At 38.6% G+C, this 19,564-nt stretch overlaps 2 protein-coding genes across 6 annotated transcripts in view; one reads left to right on the top strand and one right to left on the bottom strand.

Moving 5' to 3' along the window:
- Positions 1 to 19,564, bottom strand: part of LOC131684221 (synaptic vesicular amine transporter) — a 124,570-nt gene that overhangs the window by 86,924 nt on the left and 18,082 nt on the right. Inside the window, exon 1 of one of the 5 annotated variants that reach the window (XM_058966911.1) lies at positions 15,035 to 15,277. The exons of the other annotated variants lie outside the window; for them this stretch is intronic. The gene's annotated coding sequence lies outside the window, so the exon portion shown is untranslated. Of the gene's footprint in view, positions 1 to 15,034; positions 15,278 to 19,564 lie in introns of those variants that run through there. 5 annotated transcript variants of the gene reach the window in all.
- Positions 3,353 to 8,204, top strand: LOC131680676 (uncharacterized). The gene is made up of 2 exons (XM_058961389.1): positions 3,353 to 7,990; positions 8,190 to 8,204. The coding sequence occupies exons 1-2, from the start codon at positions 3,353 to 3,355 to the stop codon at positions 8,202 to 8,204; spliced, it is 4,653 nt and encodes a 1,550-aa protein (XP_058817372.1).

The raw sequence follows: 19,564 nt of genomic DNA, 5'->3' as shown, positions 1-19,564 counted from the left end.
ACCTTTCATTTGGGACTAAGTTTGTAAAAATCGGTTCATCCATCTCTGAGAAAAGTGAGTGAGATTGTGTTCGCGTACACACACACAGACGCACATACACACACACATACATACACACACATACATACACACACACAGACATTTGCCGAACTCGACGAACTGAATCGAATGGTATATGTCACTCGGCCCTCCGGGCCTCCGTTAAAAAGTCGGTTTTCAGAGCAATTGCAATACCTTTCTATTGAGAAAGGCAAAAAATATCGATTACTGTATTTTCTGCAGCAAAACTATCTGAGAACGAGTTACAGGGAATGAATACATCTGAATGAAAAAATATACCCTGCAAAAAATTGCACCATTGTTCGAAAAAACCAAAAAAATGTGTTAAAAATTTAAAAAACATTTTTTCATTAATTAATGATGGGGTAAAGTAAATAATTTCTAAAAATAGCATAGTTAATTGTTTTTGTTTGAGCTATTTTTGTTTCAAATGTCTCAAAAATTATCGCATTATGTAAGATTTTTGTTAAATGTATTTTGATTTTAAATGATTATTTAAATTATATTCTGTAATAAAATTACAGTTTTGTATGTCAATTTGTATGAAATTTAGAAACGTGTGAGAAGTTATTGCAATCACATTCAAAATGTTTCCTATCTCTTTAGAAAATAAAAAGAATGGGCTCTCCATCATGCAATCACATTCGAAATGTTTCTTTTTAACGTAATTTTTTGTTTTTTCGAAAAATGACACATTTTTTTAGTGTATATTTTTTCGTACAGAAATATTAATTCCCTGCTACTCGTTCTCAGATAGTTTTACTGTCGAAAATACAGTAATCAAATTTTTGAAAAGTTGCTATTGAGTTAAAATAATCCAATTGACTGTGGAAAATTTTCAATCTTCCATGCCGGTGAAACATGTAAAGTATCGTCGGAATCTAAAATGGTCCGTCACGATTTGAAAGATTTTCGGACGGATCTTTGTAGAGTTCTTCCTGTTCACAACTTTTTTTTATTAATCATACAAATACACTGTATGCATTTTCAAATCACTATGTTGAATAAATTCTACGTTGAAAGTTGAAAATTTGAGGCAAACGAGAAAAAAAACTTTTTGGTGCATGGTGGTGTAATTTAGTTAAAAAATGTTCATCATTTTTTAAATTTTTGGGGAAAATAAAAAAAATAGTTGATCCTTTATAGCTGTGAAATGCGGAAGTAAAAGTTAATAGCAATAAAATCTTGGCTCGTAAAATGACCATATTGCACATTTTGAGGGTCAAATGAAAAATCCATGGCTTTCGTGAGCTGGTAAGATATTTTTCGGCTTTCACCTTTCCAAAAAAAAAATCTACTATAGCATTTTTAAGCAAACAAAAATTTGGGCAGCAGAGGGTTAAAGTAGAACAATGAGGTTTCTAAGTTAGGAAAACAGCACCGTGAACAAAAATAATGTGTTTACTAATTATGTTGTTGAATTCTCCTTCATGTCACGTTTATTTGCGGAGATAATTTTTTTGTCAACTTCGGTAACAGTTTTCGGTATGTCATCACCAAATCGTTTTTCTGTTCGATTATTCATAAACTAAATGGTAACTCATGATTTTTTCATAAATTTAGGAGTATTATTTATGGTCTGACTATAAGACGTAAATGCATTCATGATTTATACATCTTGATCATGATCTTGAATTCGTGGTTGTGAATTAGTTAACAAAATCAAAACAGTCGATATTTTGTGAACTATTTTACGAAGCTAGTATATTTATCACGATTGATCATTCCAGCTCGTGAAATAAATTTAAAAAAACGATTGCACTTTCATGTTAAAGTTAATAAAATATGGAGCTATGTGCATGATCTTCATATTTTTTACGTGAACAATTTTCCTGAACTCTGAATATTATTCATGTATTCGTGAACCGGTTCATAATTCCAAGTATAGGTATTAGTAACCATTGCCAAATTGCTGTCCAACGGACATGTGAACGACGAAATTCGAAGAGCTTCTGGACTTTTGTTAATGCGAAGTGAAAGGAAACGGGGGCGGAGTACTGACTACGACGACGGTAAAATGCTCCCTATTTGCCAGCTACTTCTCCAGTGTCTTCAAGCCTGATGTGCCATCTGCTATCGAGCTCGAAAACGCAATGAAACGTTCCCATTGGTGCGGTGGATATGGATGTATTCACCATTTCAGAACAATGGGTTACCTCTGCAATACAGAAAACTAAATCGACTTATGCTCTAGGACTAAGTAATATACCTTCAGCTGTTCTGAAAAGTGTTCCGATAATTTAGCGATCCCACTATCGCACATTTTCAATGTGTTACTTCAGCAGCAAAAAAATCCTGATGATTGGAAGTGCTCAGTTGAAATTTTCGAATCGCTTTTCAACGAAGTGCTGTTTTCAGCTAGTCGACATTACATAAGCACTTGTCAGTACAGATTCTTCCAGGGTCGAACGGTTAAGAAGAATCTAGAGCTATCACATCGCTTCGCACAGAAAAAAATATCTAGTAAACTCCGGGTGGACACGGACTACACAGGCCACTTTCGGCACAGTTAACCACGATATACTGTTAGAAAAGCTTGGTAAGCTAGGATGTACCGCGAGATTCTGCCACTGGCTTCGATGCTACCTGGTATACCATGGTTGTTACCATCACCGATTCGCCAGGAAAGTGTACAGGCCCTTTGAAAGCGCCAACCAAAGCGACGCTTTAAATAGTTGTCATCAGTACGGTTTGGCAGCAGGATGTTAGGTCGATCGTAGTGTCAAACAACAGGAAACAATATTGCGAGATTGCGAATTATTTACGTGTTGCTAGTGAACCGAAACCTAAAACTAGTGAACTATACTAAAACTAAACCTATACTACATTATATCTTAATTGCTAAAAGCTAAGCTAAACCTATAAGTAAGTGAAAAAATGAAATCTTAGTATCTAGAAACCTTAAACTAATAGTTACCTAACTAGGTGGGCGAACCACGTTGGATTGAAGACCAAGTGTCGATTGCCAAGAAGGCCACTATACATTGTATTTGCGTGAGTTGAAAACAGACAGTAGTATCGATTATATCAAGAATGAATTTATTATAATCTGATTGATTGTAATTACAGTTAATTTCACACACTCCGAGTTGGATTGCTGATCCTTAAAATTACTTGGGAGAAGAACACTAAATTGTAAGGTACACACATTAAAATCATAACCTTAAACTAATTTTGATGATTTCAGCTTGAGCTGACAAATAAATTGCTGCTAACAGAAAGTGATACTTCTTGTTTATCTCAACAAACTCAAGAATTTATTGGATTCTACGATCCTATACCGAGCAGTGTGATGGCAAACAACAACAGCAGCTGTGCCGTGTGCAATCGCCCTGATTGGGCTGAAAAGTTGGTTCAATGTGACAATTGTGATCATTGGTACCACTTCACCTGCGCTGGTGTCACCGATTCTATTCAACATCGCGATTGGACGTGCACAAGCTGCCTGCCATTAGTCGTGAGTAGTGAATCAGGGACTGTATCGTCGCGATGCTCAGCTATCGCCGCACTGGAGCTCCAAAGACTAGAGGAGGAGCAAGAAATCAAAAGAAAGCGGTTCTTGCAGGAGAAAGCCCTGGAGAAAAGGCGAATCTTAGAACAAGAAGCTGCCGATAGAAAGAAGCTGGAAGAGGAGGAAAATATGGAGAGAACCTTTCTTCAAGAGAAATATGAACTTAAGAAAGTTCAAATCGATACAAAAAGTGATGGCGGTAGTATTGTCAGTAGAGGAAGTAGGGGTCGGAACAGTGTTGAAAGGGTTGTTCAATGGATACAAAACGATGCAAAGGACGCTCTCAACAGTACAGCTAATAATGGTAAGGCACCATATCGGAACGATGCCCAGAAACTCGTGGCGCAACTTCGATACACTGTACCGAACTCCCCCAGGAAAAACTCCATGTCTGGAAGCCGGCAGTCAGAATCTACGCACCATGCCTCTACTCCCGAGCCACCGTCACCATTTATGTACGCACCTTCTGGAAGCAGCGAACGGTCCATCTCTCGACAGCATGGTGCTAGAATCAGAGAGGTGTTGCCACCTGTGCTATCAGAGTACAAACAGGAGGGCAACACTTTGAGTCATGAGCAAACCGGAGGAGAAATGTACGCTGGTAATCTATCGCCAACTCAGATTGCAGCACGGCGCGTAATGTCTCGCGGCCTACCAGAATTCAGTGGCAACCCAGAAGACTGGCCAGTGTTCCTAAGCCAATTCAATATTACGACGGAGTGCTGTGGGTTTAGTCACGCAGAAAATCTCGTTAGATTGCAACATTGTCTGAAAGGAATGGCCCTAGATTCCGTTCGTAGTCGCTTGCTTCTTCCAAGCTCCGTGCCGCAAGTGATGGAAACACTTAAAATGCTTTATGGCCGTCCTGCATTACTCATTAACTCTTTAATACAGCGGGTACGCAACACACCGGCCCCAAAAATCGAAAAACTACACACAGTAGTGGAGTTCGGAATGGAGCTGCAGAGTCTCTGTGACCACCTTATAGCAGCGAATCAGGAGGCTCATCTGACAAACCCGTCTCTTCTTCAAGAGCTAGAGGAGAAACTTCCAGCTCATTTGAAACTCCAGTGGGCTGTACATAAACAACCACTACACACCGTCACCTTGAAAACCTTTGCTGATTTCATGTCGCACTTGGTCTCCGCAGCTAGCCAAGTTACATCGCTTACTGACTGTAAGGCTGATCACCGTCGTTCAGAAAGGGACCCCAAGTCAAAACAGCAAAATAGTGGATTCCTTCATGCTCACTCCGAGGCAGATGAAGAGATGGTGACGAGTTCGCAGGCAGACAGCCCTGCGCGTAAGTGTCTGGTATGTGAAGAAGTGAATCATCGCGTAAAAGATTGTGAACTGTTCAATAGCATGGATGTGGAGGAAAGATGGCGAAAAGTTAATAGCCAGCGATTGTGTCGCACTTGTCTCAACCAGCACGGTAGAAGACGTTGTCGAATTACAATCCAATGTGGGATTGATGGATGTCAGTTCAAACACCACCGCCTCCTACATAGTAAACCTGAAAATGCAACAACTTCAGAAAGTCTTACTCACCGAGATCTAGCACCAAAGGCACTATTTCGAATCATTCCGGTAACAGTTCACGGAAAAATGGGTTCTGTTAACACGTTCGCCTTTCTGGACGATGGATCTTCATTGACACTCGTGGAACGGTCGCTAGCGGAACAATTGGGAGAAAATGGACCATCACGCGGACTTATTCTGAAATGGACAGGCAATGTAACTCGTTGTGAGTCAGGCTCTCAAGAAGTTTCGTTCGGTATCTCGGGACAAAATACAGGAAACCAATTCCAAGTAAAACGAGCCAGAACCGTGTCTGAACTAAATCTCCCCATTCAATCACTCAACCTTAAAGAATTAATGGAGCAGTATCCACATTTGAAAGGCCTTCCAATACACGATTATAAGAGCGCTCAGCCGCGTATCCTCTTGGGTTTAGACCAATTAAAACTATCGTTGCCTTTGAAGTATCGAGAAGGACGTGAAGGAGACCCCGTGGCCGCCAAGACCCGCCTAGGTTGGTGCATTTATGGTGGAAATTATGAGAACACCACAGTTGGAGTAACCTACCACATTCTGGATGCACCGGAGGAAAGCTTGCATGATATGGTGAAACAGTATTTCGGCCAAGAAGATGCAGGGGTGAAATTATCTCTAGCTTTGGAGCCAACCGACGAAAAGAGAGCAAGACAAATTCTCGAACATACAACAAAACGGGTGAATGGTCAATACGAAACAGGTCTCTTATGGCGATATGATCACTTCGAGCTACCAGACAGCTACCATATGGCATTACGTCGCCTAGAATGCTTGGAGCGAAGGATGCAACGAGATCCATTATTGAAAGACAATCTGCATAGGCAGATTAAAGAGTACCAATCGAAAGGTTACGCCCATCGTGCATCAGCAAGTGAACTGTCTAGGGCTGACCCTCGCAGGATATGGTATCTGCCGCTAGGAGCTGTGATAAACCCGAGGAAACCCGAAAAGATTCGATTGATTTGGGATGCCGCGGCAAGCGTATGCGGCATATCGCTAAACTCGGTCCTTCTGAAAGGCCCCGATCAACTATGCTCTCTACCAGGTGCCTTGTTTCGTTTTCGTCAACGACCCATAGCAGTGAGCGGAGACATCCGTGAAATGTTTCACCAAATACGTATTCGTTCGGAGGATTGTCAATCCCAGCGGTTTCTTTGGCGCGATGATCCAAACCGTAAGCCGGATATTTTTCTGATGGATGTGGCCACCTTCGGGGCCACATGTTCACCGTGTTCTGCACAGTACGTCAAGAACCGAAATGCAAAGGAATTTGCTGATAAGTGGCCTAGGGCTGCCGAAGCAATTATCGAAGGACACTATGTCGACGATTACTTGGATAGCTTCGATTCCATTGACGAGGCCAAGCTTATCACGACAGAAGTAACGATGATCCACCAGAAAGGCGGATTTGAAATCCGCAATTGGCTGTCCAATGCACCCGAAGTGTTGAATCACCTCAAAGAGCCTTCAAAAACAGTTGTCAAAAATTTGGATCTTGACAAAGGCGATAACAAAGAACGAGTGCTAGGCATGTTGTGGTTAACTGAAGCAGATTCACTCGGGTTTTCGACACAGATGCGAGAAGACATAGCGAAAATAATCGCAGAAGAACAGCGACCGACAAAACGACAAGTCTTAAAGTGCGTCATGAGTTTATTCGACCCCTTAGGCATATTGGCACTATTCTCTGTTCATGGTAAGATTTTGATCCAGCGAATATGGCGCTCAGGAATATCGTGGGACGACGAAATAGAGGATGGAGAGTACGAGTTATGGAGGAAATGGATAGGATTTCTCCCTTCCTTGGTTGACATTCAAATTCCTAGATGCTATATGATGAATTTCAACCCATCAGCCGAGCTCTCTACCCAACTACACATATTTGTAGACGCGAGTGAAGAGGCATGTAGCTCTGTAGCTTACCTACGCTTCGTTTTGCCGGAAAACACAATCTCATGTGCCATTGTATCAGCTAAAACGAAGGTAGCTCCGCTCAAACCGCTGTCGATACCTCGCCTGGAGCTGCAAGCCGCTATACTGGGTGCTCGATTAGCTCGCTTCATAGAGGAGAACCACAACATAAACATTGACGAAAAGATTTTCTGGTCAGACTCAAGAATCGTTCTGGCGTGGATTAGATCTGACAGCAGACGATACAGCCAGTACGTTTCATGTCGGATAGGAGAAATTCTCACTCTAACCGAAGTAGACGAATGGAAGTGGGTACCTACTAAAATAAATATTGCAGACAAAGCTACGAAGTGGGGTTATAGCCCAGGCTTCAACTGGAAGCAATGGTTTACTGGACCTGAATTTCTGTATCTTCACGAACGCATGTGGCCGGAACAGCCAAATCTTAAGAAAATGCGCACAGAAGAAGAGCTTAGACCTTGCTACGTTCATTTAGTTATACAAGAACGTCCCATTATACAGTTTGAACGGTTTTCCCGCTGGAAAAAGCTGCTGCGAACAGTTGCATATGTATACCGGTTTCTCTCCAACGCAAAGGTGGCTCGACAGTCGCGCTCCACAGGATGCCTTACGCAAGACGCAATAATTGCTGCGGAAAACTCTATTTTGCGTTTATGCCAACTAGAAAGCTATCCTGATGAATGTGCCATCCTGAAGACAACGCGAGGACAGGGTACTCTTAGTAAGAGCAGTCAGCTATACGGTCAAAATCCTATATTGGATGAACATGGTGTTATCCGGCGAAATGGGCGAATTCCAATGGAAGTGAATGTTGGGTTCGGTGTGAAATATCCCATCCTTCTTCCCAAGCAACACCGAGTCACCCAATTGTTGCTGGACGATTATCACCGAAGATATCACCACGCCAACAACGAAACAGTTGTGAACGAGGTAAGGCAAAATTTCTATATTCCTCATCTCCGAACCACTATAAGAAAAATAGCCCGACAATGTCAGAGATGCAAAATACAAAAATCCCAACCAATAACCCCAATGATGGCACCATTACCAACTGCGCGATTATCCGCATTCGTTCGGCCATTCTCCTACATTGGCTTGGACTTTTTTGGACCTATATTGGTTAAATCAGGGAGAAGTGACGTGAAGAGGTGGGTGGCACTGTTCACTTGCCTTACAATAAGAGCAGTGCATTTAGAAGTCGCACACAGCCTGAGCGCAGAAAGCTGCATTATGTGTTTCCGAAGATTCGTCGCACGACGTGGAGCACCTTTGCAGGTGTACTCAGACAATGGAACCAACTTCGTGGGTGCTGAGCGAATATTGCAGGAGCAAATTCATCGCGGGCTGGCTGAAACATTCACCAACGAGCATACCAAATGGGTTTTCAATCCACCATCAGCTCCCCACATGGGTGGTGCATGGGAGCGAATGGTATACTCAATCAAGACGGCAATGTTCAGTATAGACAGTGGAAGAAAGTTACACGATGAGGCGTTCCTAACGCTGTTGGCAGAAGCCGAGAGTATCGTGAACTGCAGACCTTTAACATACCTCCCCTTGGAGTCAGCGGAGCAGGAGGCTTTAACTCCTAACCATTTCTTACTGGGAAGCTCAATTGGAGTTAAACAACCGGCCGCAATCCCAACGGATTCCCGATTGGCCCTTCGATCTAGCTGGAACCAGATTCGCCACCAGTCAGATCTGTTCTGGAATCGGTGGCTTCGCGAATACCTTCCAACTATATGTAGACGAACAAAATGGTTTGAGGACACGCGAGCAGTCGAAGTGGGAGATCTGGTATTCATCGCAGATGGGAAAAAACGGAATAATTGGATACGTGGAAAGGTGGTAGAACTTAGGCGAAGTACAGATGAGAGAGTTCGTAAGGCACTGATCCAGACTACGACAGGCATTCTAGTGCGTCCTGTGTGCAAGCTGGCGATCTTAGATGTTCAAAAAAATGGTAAAACTGCTTCCAATACGCAGAGTTACGGGGGCCGGGATGTTACCATCACCGATTCGCCAGGAAAGTGTACAGGCCCTTTGAAAGCGCCAACCAAAGCGACGCTTTAAATAGTTGTCATCAGTACGGTTTGGCAGCAGGATGTTAGGTCGATCGTAGTGTCAAACAACAGGAAACAATATTGCGAGATTGCGAATTATTTACGTGTTGCTAGTGAACCGAAACCTAAAACTAGTGAACTATACTAAAACTAAACCTATACTACATTATATCTTAATTGCTAAAAGCTAAGCTAAACCTATAAGTAAGTGAAAAAATGAAATCTTAGTATCTAGAAACCTTAAACTAATAGTTACCTAACTAGGTGGGCGAACCACGTTGGATTGAAGACCAAGTGTCGATTGCCAAGAAGGCCACTATACATTGTATTTGCGTGAGTTGAAAACAGACAGTAGTATCGATTATATCAAGAATGAATTTATTATAATCTGATTGATTGTAATTACAGTTAATTTCACACACTCCGAGTTGGATTGCTGATCCTTAAAATTACTTGGGAGAAGAACACTAAATTGTAAGGTACACACATTAAAATCATAACCTTAAACTAATTTTGATGATTTCAGCTTGAGCTGACAAATAAATTGCTGCTAACAGAAAGTGATACTTCTTGTTTATCTCAACAATGGTTGTTCAAATTGGTGACGACATGTCTGAAACCTTTTCTAATAATTCCGGAATTCCTCAAGGTAGTACACTAGGTCCGATACTATTTTCATTATTCGTGAATGATGCGGTCTTCGTTCTAATGCGTGAGGGAAAACTAATTTTAACCGATGGCTTGAAAATATTTCTTGTTATAAGGAACGAAGCCGATTACCGTGAGCTACATTGATATTACCGTGAGCTACATGTATATGACACCAGTATCAAAATATTTTACAACTGGTATCAAAAAACACCAATTTTAGCGATAGTTCTACTTGTCAACGATTTTGCCGAGTACTTCGATTTCATTTTTAATGCATCATAATGTGGTCACCGTTTGCTCTAACATTAGGTTAATTATCTTTCGTTTAGATCATTAAGACTCATTGTCAGATGGACACAAATTTTCTAATACAAATAATAATGCAAATGTTTGTGAAATAGTCCATATAATCATAAAATATCGTTCATAGACGCACGAACTGGTTCATGATTCGTAGTATATTATTCACGATCTATTTTGCATGCTTCTGAAATTTAAAAGATGTCCCTAATCATTTTCACATTCATTCAACTTTTCACGTGGTCTTAAAATTTTCACGCGAACTTTTTCACCAAATTTGGAATTAGTTGTGTTTCGAGAACTGTTTCATAAAATAATAAAATATCCCATGTAATCAATTGTCACAAATTTCTCTATCCCTCTCTCCCCTATTACGTTAAATATTGATTGAAATATTTTTTGTAAAAAAATGTTACGTAACGTTCTAGCTTATTCCCCCTCCCCATATAAATACCACCTCTCCCCCTAAAAGCGTTATGTTATCTAATAATGGACACCCACATAGCTGTTTTTAGCTGCTAGCGACAAGTCATAGATACAAGCAAACTATTTGATGAGGTTCAGTGTGATGTCCGGAGAGAAAATGAAAACTGCGTTGAGTACCAAAACTACATCGTGTTCGTGAAATAGTTCACAAAACCATAGAATACTGTCGATCGATTACGCCATCATGATGCAGTTCATATTGTCACGTGACTCCGCTTCAAAAGTCCTATAGTAATATCAATAATAACATATCGCGGTAACGCACAAAGAATTTACGGAAATGTTCGCCAACCTCCTGAATTCATAAACATGATTCGCATTACTATGTCAGAAAAATCCGATAGTTAACTCACGAATAAAATATCACGAAAACGTACACAGAAATTACGAACATCGTGACTAAGCGCCTGATATCATAAACAAATTCATAAATAATATATCATTAGGGTGGGTGCTCCTATAGTTGAGGTGTACCAATAGTTGCAGTAGTGGGTTATACGCCTAACTAAGGTACCAACCATCAACAAATATTTTTTTATCGATTCATCGCACTAAAATTATGCGACAATAAAACTGTTATCCTTGAAATTTGCTCAAATAACTATTGAAAAAATGATTTTCTTAGAATTTTGAGCTCCCTTGCACCTATAGTTGATGTAGTGTACCTATAGTTGCAAGTCTCATAAGAAAGCAATGGGATTTGCAACAATAGGAACCGAAATTAGCGATTGCACCACTATTGGTACATGTGTTCCTATAGTGGTACAAGCGGTTTTGAATACATAAATTTGTTATTAAGCCATCTTTATATTTTTCCTATGAAGTAGGGACTGAAAGTTTTCCTTAAGCATGCAACTATTGGTACATCCACCCTACTACAAATTCATATAGTTATATATCACGATAACAGAAAGAGAAATAACCGAAATCGTGACATAGACTTTGAAATCCTGAACATGAATCACATTATCCCGTCGGAAAAATTCGTCAGTAAACATTAGCATCACGAAAACGCATATGGAAATTACGAAAATCGTAACTAACCTCCTGAAATCATGAACATCTTCTATTTCTTGGCTCTTTTAGTCGATATAACTAGTTAATACAAATCAATGTATACCCAAATCATATTGAGGACACAACCACAGTAACATCACCAAACATTTGAGTGTAACGCTACGTATTTTAGACATGAATTAGTTTACTGGAAAAGCGATTTTTGTAAACGGTTCATTTTGCGAAACTATGATTTTTTGTGAAGTTATTAACAGATTTTATCCCATGTAGATTAGAGATGTTTTAAACTAGGGGTTTCACCAGAAACAATATATTTGTTTTCAACCGAAAAATTAAATTTTTGAGAGTTAAAAGATCCAGTCTTTCGGTGAAATGGCCAATTTGGCAAAATACCCCTATCAAACTTGAGTAATAGTTATTTATAACACTCCACTAAGTGGCAACTCTCGACGAATAGTGTTCCCCAAGTACCACGATTTATTTGAAACAAATTTATTGCTCAATCATGAGACTACAATACCGAAACAGCACGATCAGTTTTCGTGTATATCTGACTTTTGATGACTACGCACCAGACACAAGACTAACTGGGTTCAGACTTTGGTCAAATTTAAAATAATGTTTTAGTATTTAGACGCACTATTTACTGTGAAAATAGACTATTTTGAGCGAAGAACTTTTTTGTTTCACGCAAATTTGGGGGCCAACGGAACAGACTTTTTCAATTTAGTCGGGCAACCTCCAAACTCACTGCGAAAATTGTGTAACGTGACAGACGTATTAAAATGACAATAACACGAAAACCGTTCATGATAGAAAATAACTTTCTGCAGAAAAAATGTGCGGTTTTGTGACCTTAATAATGTGCAATTGGGATAGAATCTGATTTTATCCTTTTTGCTGACTTATCTTATGAAATATGTGTAAAAATGTAACGTGACAGACAGAAGCCTTGACCATGTGATCACTGTGCGGCTTGGTGTTCTTGTTTGCTTCTTTTTCTTTGGTTCGCTATTGTATATTCGTATTTCGTCACTGTTGTGCTAGTTTATGAAAGGCGCCATTTAGCACATCTTGAGAAAAAAATTTCTATCTATTCTGATAAATCTCTCAATTATTGTGAAAATCATTTGACTGCATTTTGCTAAAAGTATAAACAAGCGTCAAACTCGCACGTGTCACAAGTGTGTAGTGATGACAAAATATGTATGACGTGTCATTATTCTTTAAACTTATTATTTCTCTTCACGTTTTCGCTATATATCAATAACCAAGCAGAATTTGAAAATTTCATAAACGCCACTTTGTAGAGTTTTTTCAAATAAGTAACATGGCATATCTAACTCAGTTTACCCCAAATTTGCATTTGTCATAAGCCTACGTTTGTTGCTTTTGTGGTTGTACTGGCTCTAGCCGCAATCGTTCACTGTTTGTGCTGGCAGTTTGTTTGGAGATACGAAATTCACCAGGTTGACCGTTCGTTCTTGTTTTAGCAGTGTGTGTGTCAAAACCTGTTTGTTGGTGTTGATTGTATTATGTTGTTTAGAGTGGTACAAAAAAGTTTTTTTATTCGTACGACAATGCCGCAATTGGATCAGCTAAAACAAGAAATTTAAGCTGCTTCATTCATGGAAATTCCAACCACTGCAAACCACTGCACAAGGCACATTAACCGTGGAACTGTAACGGGTGCACACAACAAAAAAGGATTAAGTCGTTGACGTATTGAAAAAAAGGATTAAGTCGTTAACGAAACCATGACACAATCTAACAAACCGTAATTCACAAAATGACGAAATATATCGGTGTTCAGTTTAATTTATCATGAAAAGTGTAATTTCCACGCGAAGGGACATAAAATTATATTTATTACCATTCAGAACAGATGCCATATGAATAGTAAATTTACGTGATTTAAGAAATTCAACGTCACATAAAATGAAAATCAAATGTAAAACTACGTCATAATTCTTTTATATGTCAGGTTCAGGAAAGCATAGACTTACACGATTTTTTGTAGGTGTGCATCTATGAATTGAAGATGTATTAAAAGATCGGCACCAAATAAAAATCTCTATAATATGTTTTGTGTGAAACAAAAGAAGATGAAGAGAAATAAAACAAATTCGCCTACGAACTTTTCACGCGACTCCAGTTTTTCATTCTTGTAATATATATCTTAGTCTTTCCGAGCATAAGCTTCAATAATACTATGCTCGAGTACGTTCCGGTAAATGTATTGTCCAAGGGCTTGCTTTGAAATTAGTCTGAACATGATCCAACCGGATCCCTTATATTTGGGTTTTTACTGTATGCTCAGTTGTGAAGTAAATACCCAAAAGCGTGATATAAGATGAACATTTTAAACAGGTCTTATAATCCAAAATCACTGAACAGAGAAGCGGGCCGTCTGATACACGTAGTTTGGATTTACAACAAATCAATGTAACTTGTAACCGGTCCCGGCCCGGAAGTCGATACTGTTTCTTGTATTTTCCTGGTTTAACTCAGATCTAGCATCAAATTGGATTAGTAAGAGCGTTTTTAGCCAACCTGTTAGATGTAACAGAATCAAGTTTAGGAAGGTCAGAAAGCGAAAGCGATATGTTACAAACTAACCTCAAGCACCGACCACTAGAGTGATTTGTCTGTTCTAGTTCTAATACACAGGATGTCGCAGTTAATCGGTTTACAAACAAACGATAAATACATTTGATTTCTCTCCAAGAGCATTTTAAAAGACCATTGCAAAAATGGGTTCAACACCCTATATAAAACATAGTATCACCGGTAGCACTACCTTTACCGTTTCGCACCAAATAGGCATGAGGCGGCGCGGTTAGCACGTGTTATTGGGTTTCCGCCAAATGATAGTATGACTAGCAGTCTGTTTCATACAATGCTACCGTTGCTGTTTTTTTTTTAAAACTATGCTTTGTTGAAAGTAAGATGTTGGTGGAAGACAGAGAAAAATTGACAATCGAACTCATATTTGTAATATTATTTAAAAACGACTATGATTGTGAAACGATTTTTTCGAGGAAGAAAAGTATTGATGAACACTAACTGAATGTGGACAGTTCTTTGACTGTTGAAAAATATGAAAGTCCAGCTGGTATGCGGGTTGACTGTAACATTGTTCTTCTAACTGAAGATTCCGCTTGGCGAAATCGAATTTGCGTAGAACTGTTCACGAGAGATCTATTAGAACCTATTCTAATTTCCATACAAGTCTTCAGTCTTATTTTATCGCATACCAGTTGTACTATTTTCATAGATGTGCACAGTAGCAGATTTCTCGCTTTATTAAAGAAACACCAATTGTTACACATTATTACCAGTGAAAACCTTTAATATCACAACAGTGAACATTCAAGCACTCCTAGATTTGAGTGAAATCTATAATTTCTTACGATTTTTTTTTCTGGCGTGTACATTTCAATATCATGAACCTAACCTGGTTTAAAATATAATGTGCAGACTGTTGAATTTTATCTCGCCACTTTGAAGTAAAGGTAAAAACGGAACGAACACTTCGACTCAGCAAAACACTTCCAAAAACCTGCCGAATTTCCTGCCTTTAGGCAAACACCACTTTCCCGAATTTTACGAGCTTACGCGCGAGAACGTGTCGAGAACGTCGAACCAGAGGCTTCACAATCAGATGTTTACCTCCCTAATCACAACCGTTGACTGGCCGGAGTTCATCTCGTCCAACATCGAAACGCATGGTGTTTGTGTTTATCTTTCGGTTGTACGCTTGTTTTTAGCAATCCCGCTGTTATTATTGGCTTGATCTTTCTCGGTTATTATCACTTACTCTCTCTCTTACTCTTTTATATTCTCACAGCTATTATCAACGGCAATATGGTTGCAGTAGGCTGACTAACTTAAGGGTGGGTATTTACCTGCTCAGACTATGAGCCTCTTTTATTTCCTATTTCCCTTTCTACAGCATATCTTGTAGTCATAATCCAAAACAGTTAGCAAACAAATAGGAGGAAGCTAGAACAGCATAATGCAACCCAGGGATGAACAAAATTCATAAACTGGGTATTGATATTGAATCAGTGAGAATGCGATTTTTCAGAATTCTCATCAGGAGTAAATATCATTTGAACGGTACGCCAAGCAGCGTCAACTCATCGGAAAGGAGCGTAAACGTCACGTGGCCGATCGTACTAAAACGATGTTGTTGATGAATGTCTAATTGACCACATAGAAAACTGTAAGAAACTAATTTAGCCCTTCCATACCGATGATGGTTGTATAATAAAAGTGCTTCGTACCGATTGGACCAGTGGCGTGACCAGAAATTTTGGTTACACTAGATCTAAATCGTCATTCCTTAATTGTTTCAATTTAAGGTATGTTGCATGATCAAAGCAGTCACAATTTCTTCAAATTCAATCCGAATGAGCTATAAAAGTGTTCATTATGACTAAAGCCTTCCAGGGTCGTCTTAGACCACTCGAGGCCCCTGGGTGCTATTGAACGAAGGGGCCCCTATAATTGAACAGGCGTAAACAGATTAAGAGTAACATTCAATGAATATGAAAAAGCGTCACATCGCATAGATGAAGTCGGTATATCGTATTTTACTTCAACAGTTCCAAAATGGGATTTTTTAATTTCGATTATAGAGCTGTCAACCTTAAGGTCATTTGCCTCTTCGGGTTAGAAAAATCTCTTATGAAAAATTTCTAACTCGATGTGCGGGTTCGGGGCCGAACCCAGGTGCGCTGCGTACAAGGCAATCGATTTACCAACTACGCTACGCCCACCCCCCAAAATGGGATATCTTATAATGGCAATTGAAAAGATAAGGAAATATTGAAAGCTAGAAGTATGGCAAGTTTCTTAGCCAAGAAGGAAGAATACGGTGTTATGCATAATTATGTAAATATTACACAATGTATAATTGTGTTAATGTTATGTTATGTATAATTGTGTAAATATTACGACATATATTACATATGCTTTTCTATATGTTATTTCTATTTGATTGTATTGTTTTGTTTGCATTGCATTACTAATTTAGTATATTGAGTGTTCAACCACACGTGATGACTTTTCATCCTTATTGTTTACATGATTCGGTTAATTATTATTAAGATATAATAAACTTTCGCAGTTAAGTAGTTTTAAACCTACTTGTCGTGTGAATAAGGAGCTAATCAAATCTTATAAACTAACTTATAAACTATAAAGAGATTATGCAATTAGTGATTGTAACGATTTTTGTCGGAAATTGCTTATAATACTGTTCGTCACAATTTCTAATGTTTCTATGTTTGCGAGTCAGTGCAACTCGTTTGTGCTAAACCAGGGAGGACGCTTCAAAATCATTTTCAGAATTTTATTCTGAATCCTTTGAAGCGTTTTCTTCCTAGCAGCACAAGAACTAGCCCAGATTGGCACTGCATATAGCATTGCCGGTCTAAATATTTGTTTATAAATTAATAGTTTGTTATTTTGACAGAGCCTACAATTCCTGTTTATAAGAGGATATGAACATTTTATATATTTGTTGCATTTTGTTTGGATTCCTTCAATGTGATCCTTAAAGGTGAGTTTTTTATCGTAAATCAAACCCAAGTATTTAATTTGATCTGACAACATTAAATTAAATAATATGGTTATGATTTGGTTTAAGAGAAGAAGCTCTAGGCTTATGCGGAAACGCAATCAATTGTGTTTTTGCCGCATTAGTGGAAATTTTCCATTTTTTCAGGTAATCATTGAAAATATTCAAGCTTCGTTGCAGTCGACTGCAGATAATAAGAAGACTCCTGCCGGTGGCTGAGATGCTAGTATCATCACAGAAAAGTTACTTATTACAGCCTGCGGGTAGATTTGGAAGATCAGAGAGATTGAAGCGACACTTGACCCTTGAGGAACGCCTGCTTTATCGGGTAGCTTATAAGATTTACAATTCTGATAAGCTACCTGTAAGGTTCGGTTAGTAAGATAATTTTTAATTATCTTTATTAACTAAATAGGAAAATTGAAATCACACATTTTGGCTCTTAATCCTTTGTGCCAAACACTGTCGAAATCTTTTTCGATGTCTAGAACAGTGTTACGAAATTTCAAAATCAGTTACCTATTTCTGCTTGCATTTACCGAAACCGACAGTCAGATTCAACGCCTCTCTCATTCATTCACTTTCCAACTGACTGAAATTTCATGCAGAATCGAATGCTTGAGTGCAGAGGAAATATAAATTCATTCACCAACCAAAGCATTCATTTGTTATTATGTCGATAGTTTGAAGGCAGAAGTTAGCATCTTCTACATATTCGAGCATAAGTGAACTGCGTAATCTATATTTGGTGCACTTTTGATCGATAGTTCCTCTCAGAGCCAGCATAGAAATAAAATTCACTTTGCTTCTGAAACCGAACATGTCCGTACCTGAAAGCGCTGCGTCGGGAGACCGAATGACGATGGAAACGAATTAAAAACTTCATTCATCGCAGCGGGCATGAATTGAATTTCGTTTTCTTTCAAGTTCATGCAGCGATGTCAACTTTTTTAAGCTCTGGTCTAGAAGAGCAACTCCAATGGAAAAGCATTCTGAAATATTTGCCTTCATCATGTTAGTTACTCTCACTAATAAATGAGTAGTTGAATGTCCAATGCGTACTAATTGTACGTAAACTAATTGGTCGATAACTAGATACCTCTGCTTGCTTTTTATCTAGCTTCAGAATTGGAATGACCTTGGCATTTTTCCATTCTGCAGGGAAGTGCGCTAATTCAAAACATTTGTTGAATATGTTGACTAAGTATCTCATGGTGATTTTGGGAGGGTTTTTAAAAAGAATTTTGAAAATTCCATCATAACCAGGAGCTTTCATATATCATAGACAAAACTTGATTTGAAACGTTTTCATATTTTTGTAAGACTTCATTTTCAATAGGACCCACAACGTTGAGATTAAAATTATGGACGCTATCAAACTGATGAGCAAGTTTTCGAGCTTTTTCTTCGTTTGTAAGAAGTATTTGTTCACCTTCCTTCAATGCTGGTGGTACTGATAAATTTCTAGGATCAGCTTTATTTTGTAAATCATGATCATGATAAAAATAATTCTCAATATAAGTTTTGTACCATTCCCAATTTGCTTTGTGATCATTAAACACTGAGCCAATGGGATTGGAAGCAGCTTGTTGAGAAAGTGAATAAGTTACTGGAAGATGATCAGAACCAAAGTCAGCATGAGTAATCAATTCGCTACAAATGTGACTTTGATCTCTCAAAACCAAATCAATTGGTGGTGGATTCCTTACAGACCAATAGCACGTAGGTCCATTCGGGAACAAAATTAATTAATAACAAGCAGAGCAATCATTAAAAAGTAGTTTACCATTGGAATTGCTCCGGGATCGGTGTTTGTCGTTAAATCACCGATTGTGATTAATTTCGACCGATTTCTTGTAAGTTTTGTAAGTCCTTTCAAAAAATGAATTTGCTCGCCAATGCACTGAAAAGGCAAATACGCTGCAGCAATAAAACCGATACCAAGATCAGTTTTAACTTCGATACCCAAACTCTCGATCAGGATCAGTAGGACGGTGTGACGGAGATAGAAGAACCTGAGGAATTCCACGAAGATCCGCCCGAAAATAATTAATATCCTGACCGACCATTTTAGATTCCAACGAAACTTTACACTTTTCATCGGCATGAAAGACTAAACATTTTCTACAATTAGTATGATTATTTTGATTCAAGAGCAATTTTTTTAAAGGGCGTAAACATTTCTACGTGCATTAATTTCAAAAAAAAAATGTTCGATTATTGTATTTTATACAGCAAAACTTTCTGAGAACGAATTTCAGAGGATGAATATTTATGCGCAAAAAAAATATACACTGAAAAAAATATTGTCATTTTCCACAAAAACAAAATTTGGTGTTAAAAATTTAAATTGTAAAAAAACCCATTTTTCTACTTTTTTATTTTGTCAATAAAAACCTC

The sequence above is a fragment of the Topomyia yanbarensis genome, chromosome 2, assembly GCF_030247195.1.
Source record: "Topomyia yanbarensis strain Yona2022 chromosome 2, ASM3024719v1, whole genome shotgun sequence".
NCBI classification, from domain to species: Eukaryota; Metazoa; Arthropoda; class Insecta; order Diptera; family Culicidae; genus Topomyia; species Topomyia yanbarensis.
This window is presented reverse-complemented; position numbering and strand designations above follow the sequence as displayed.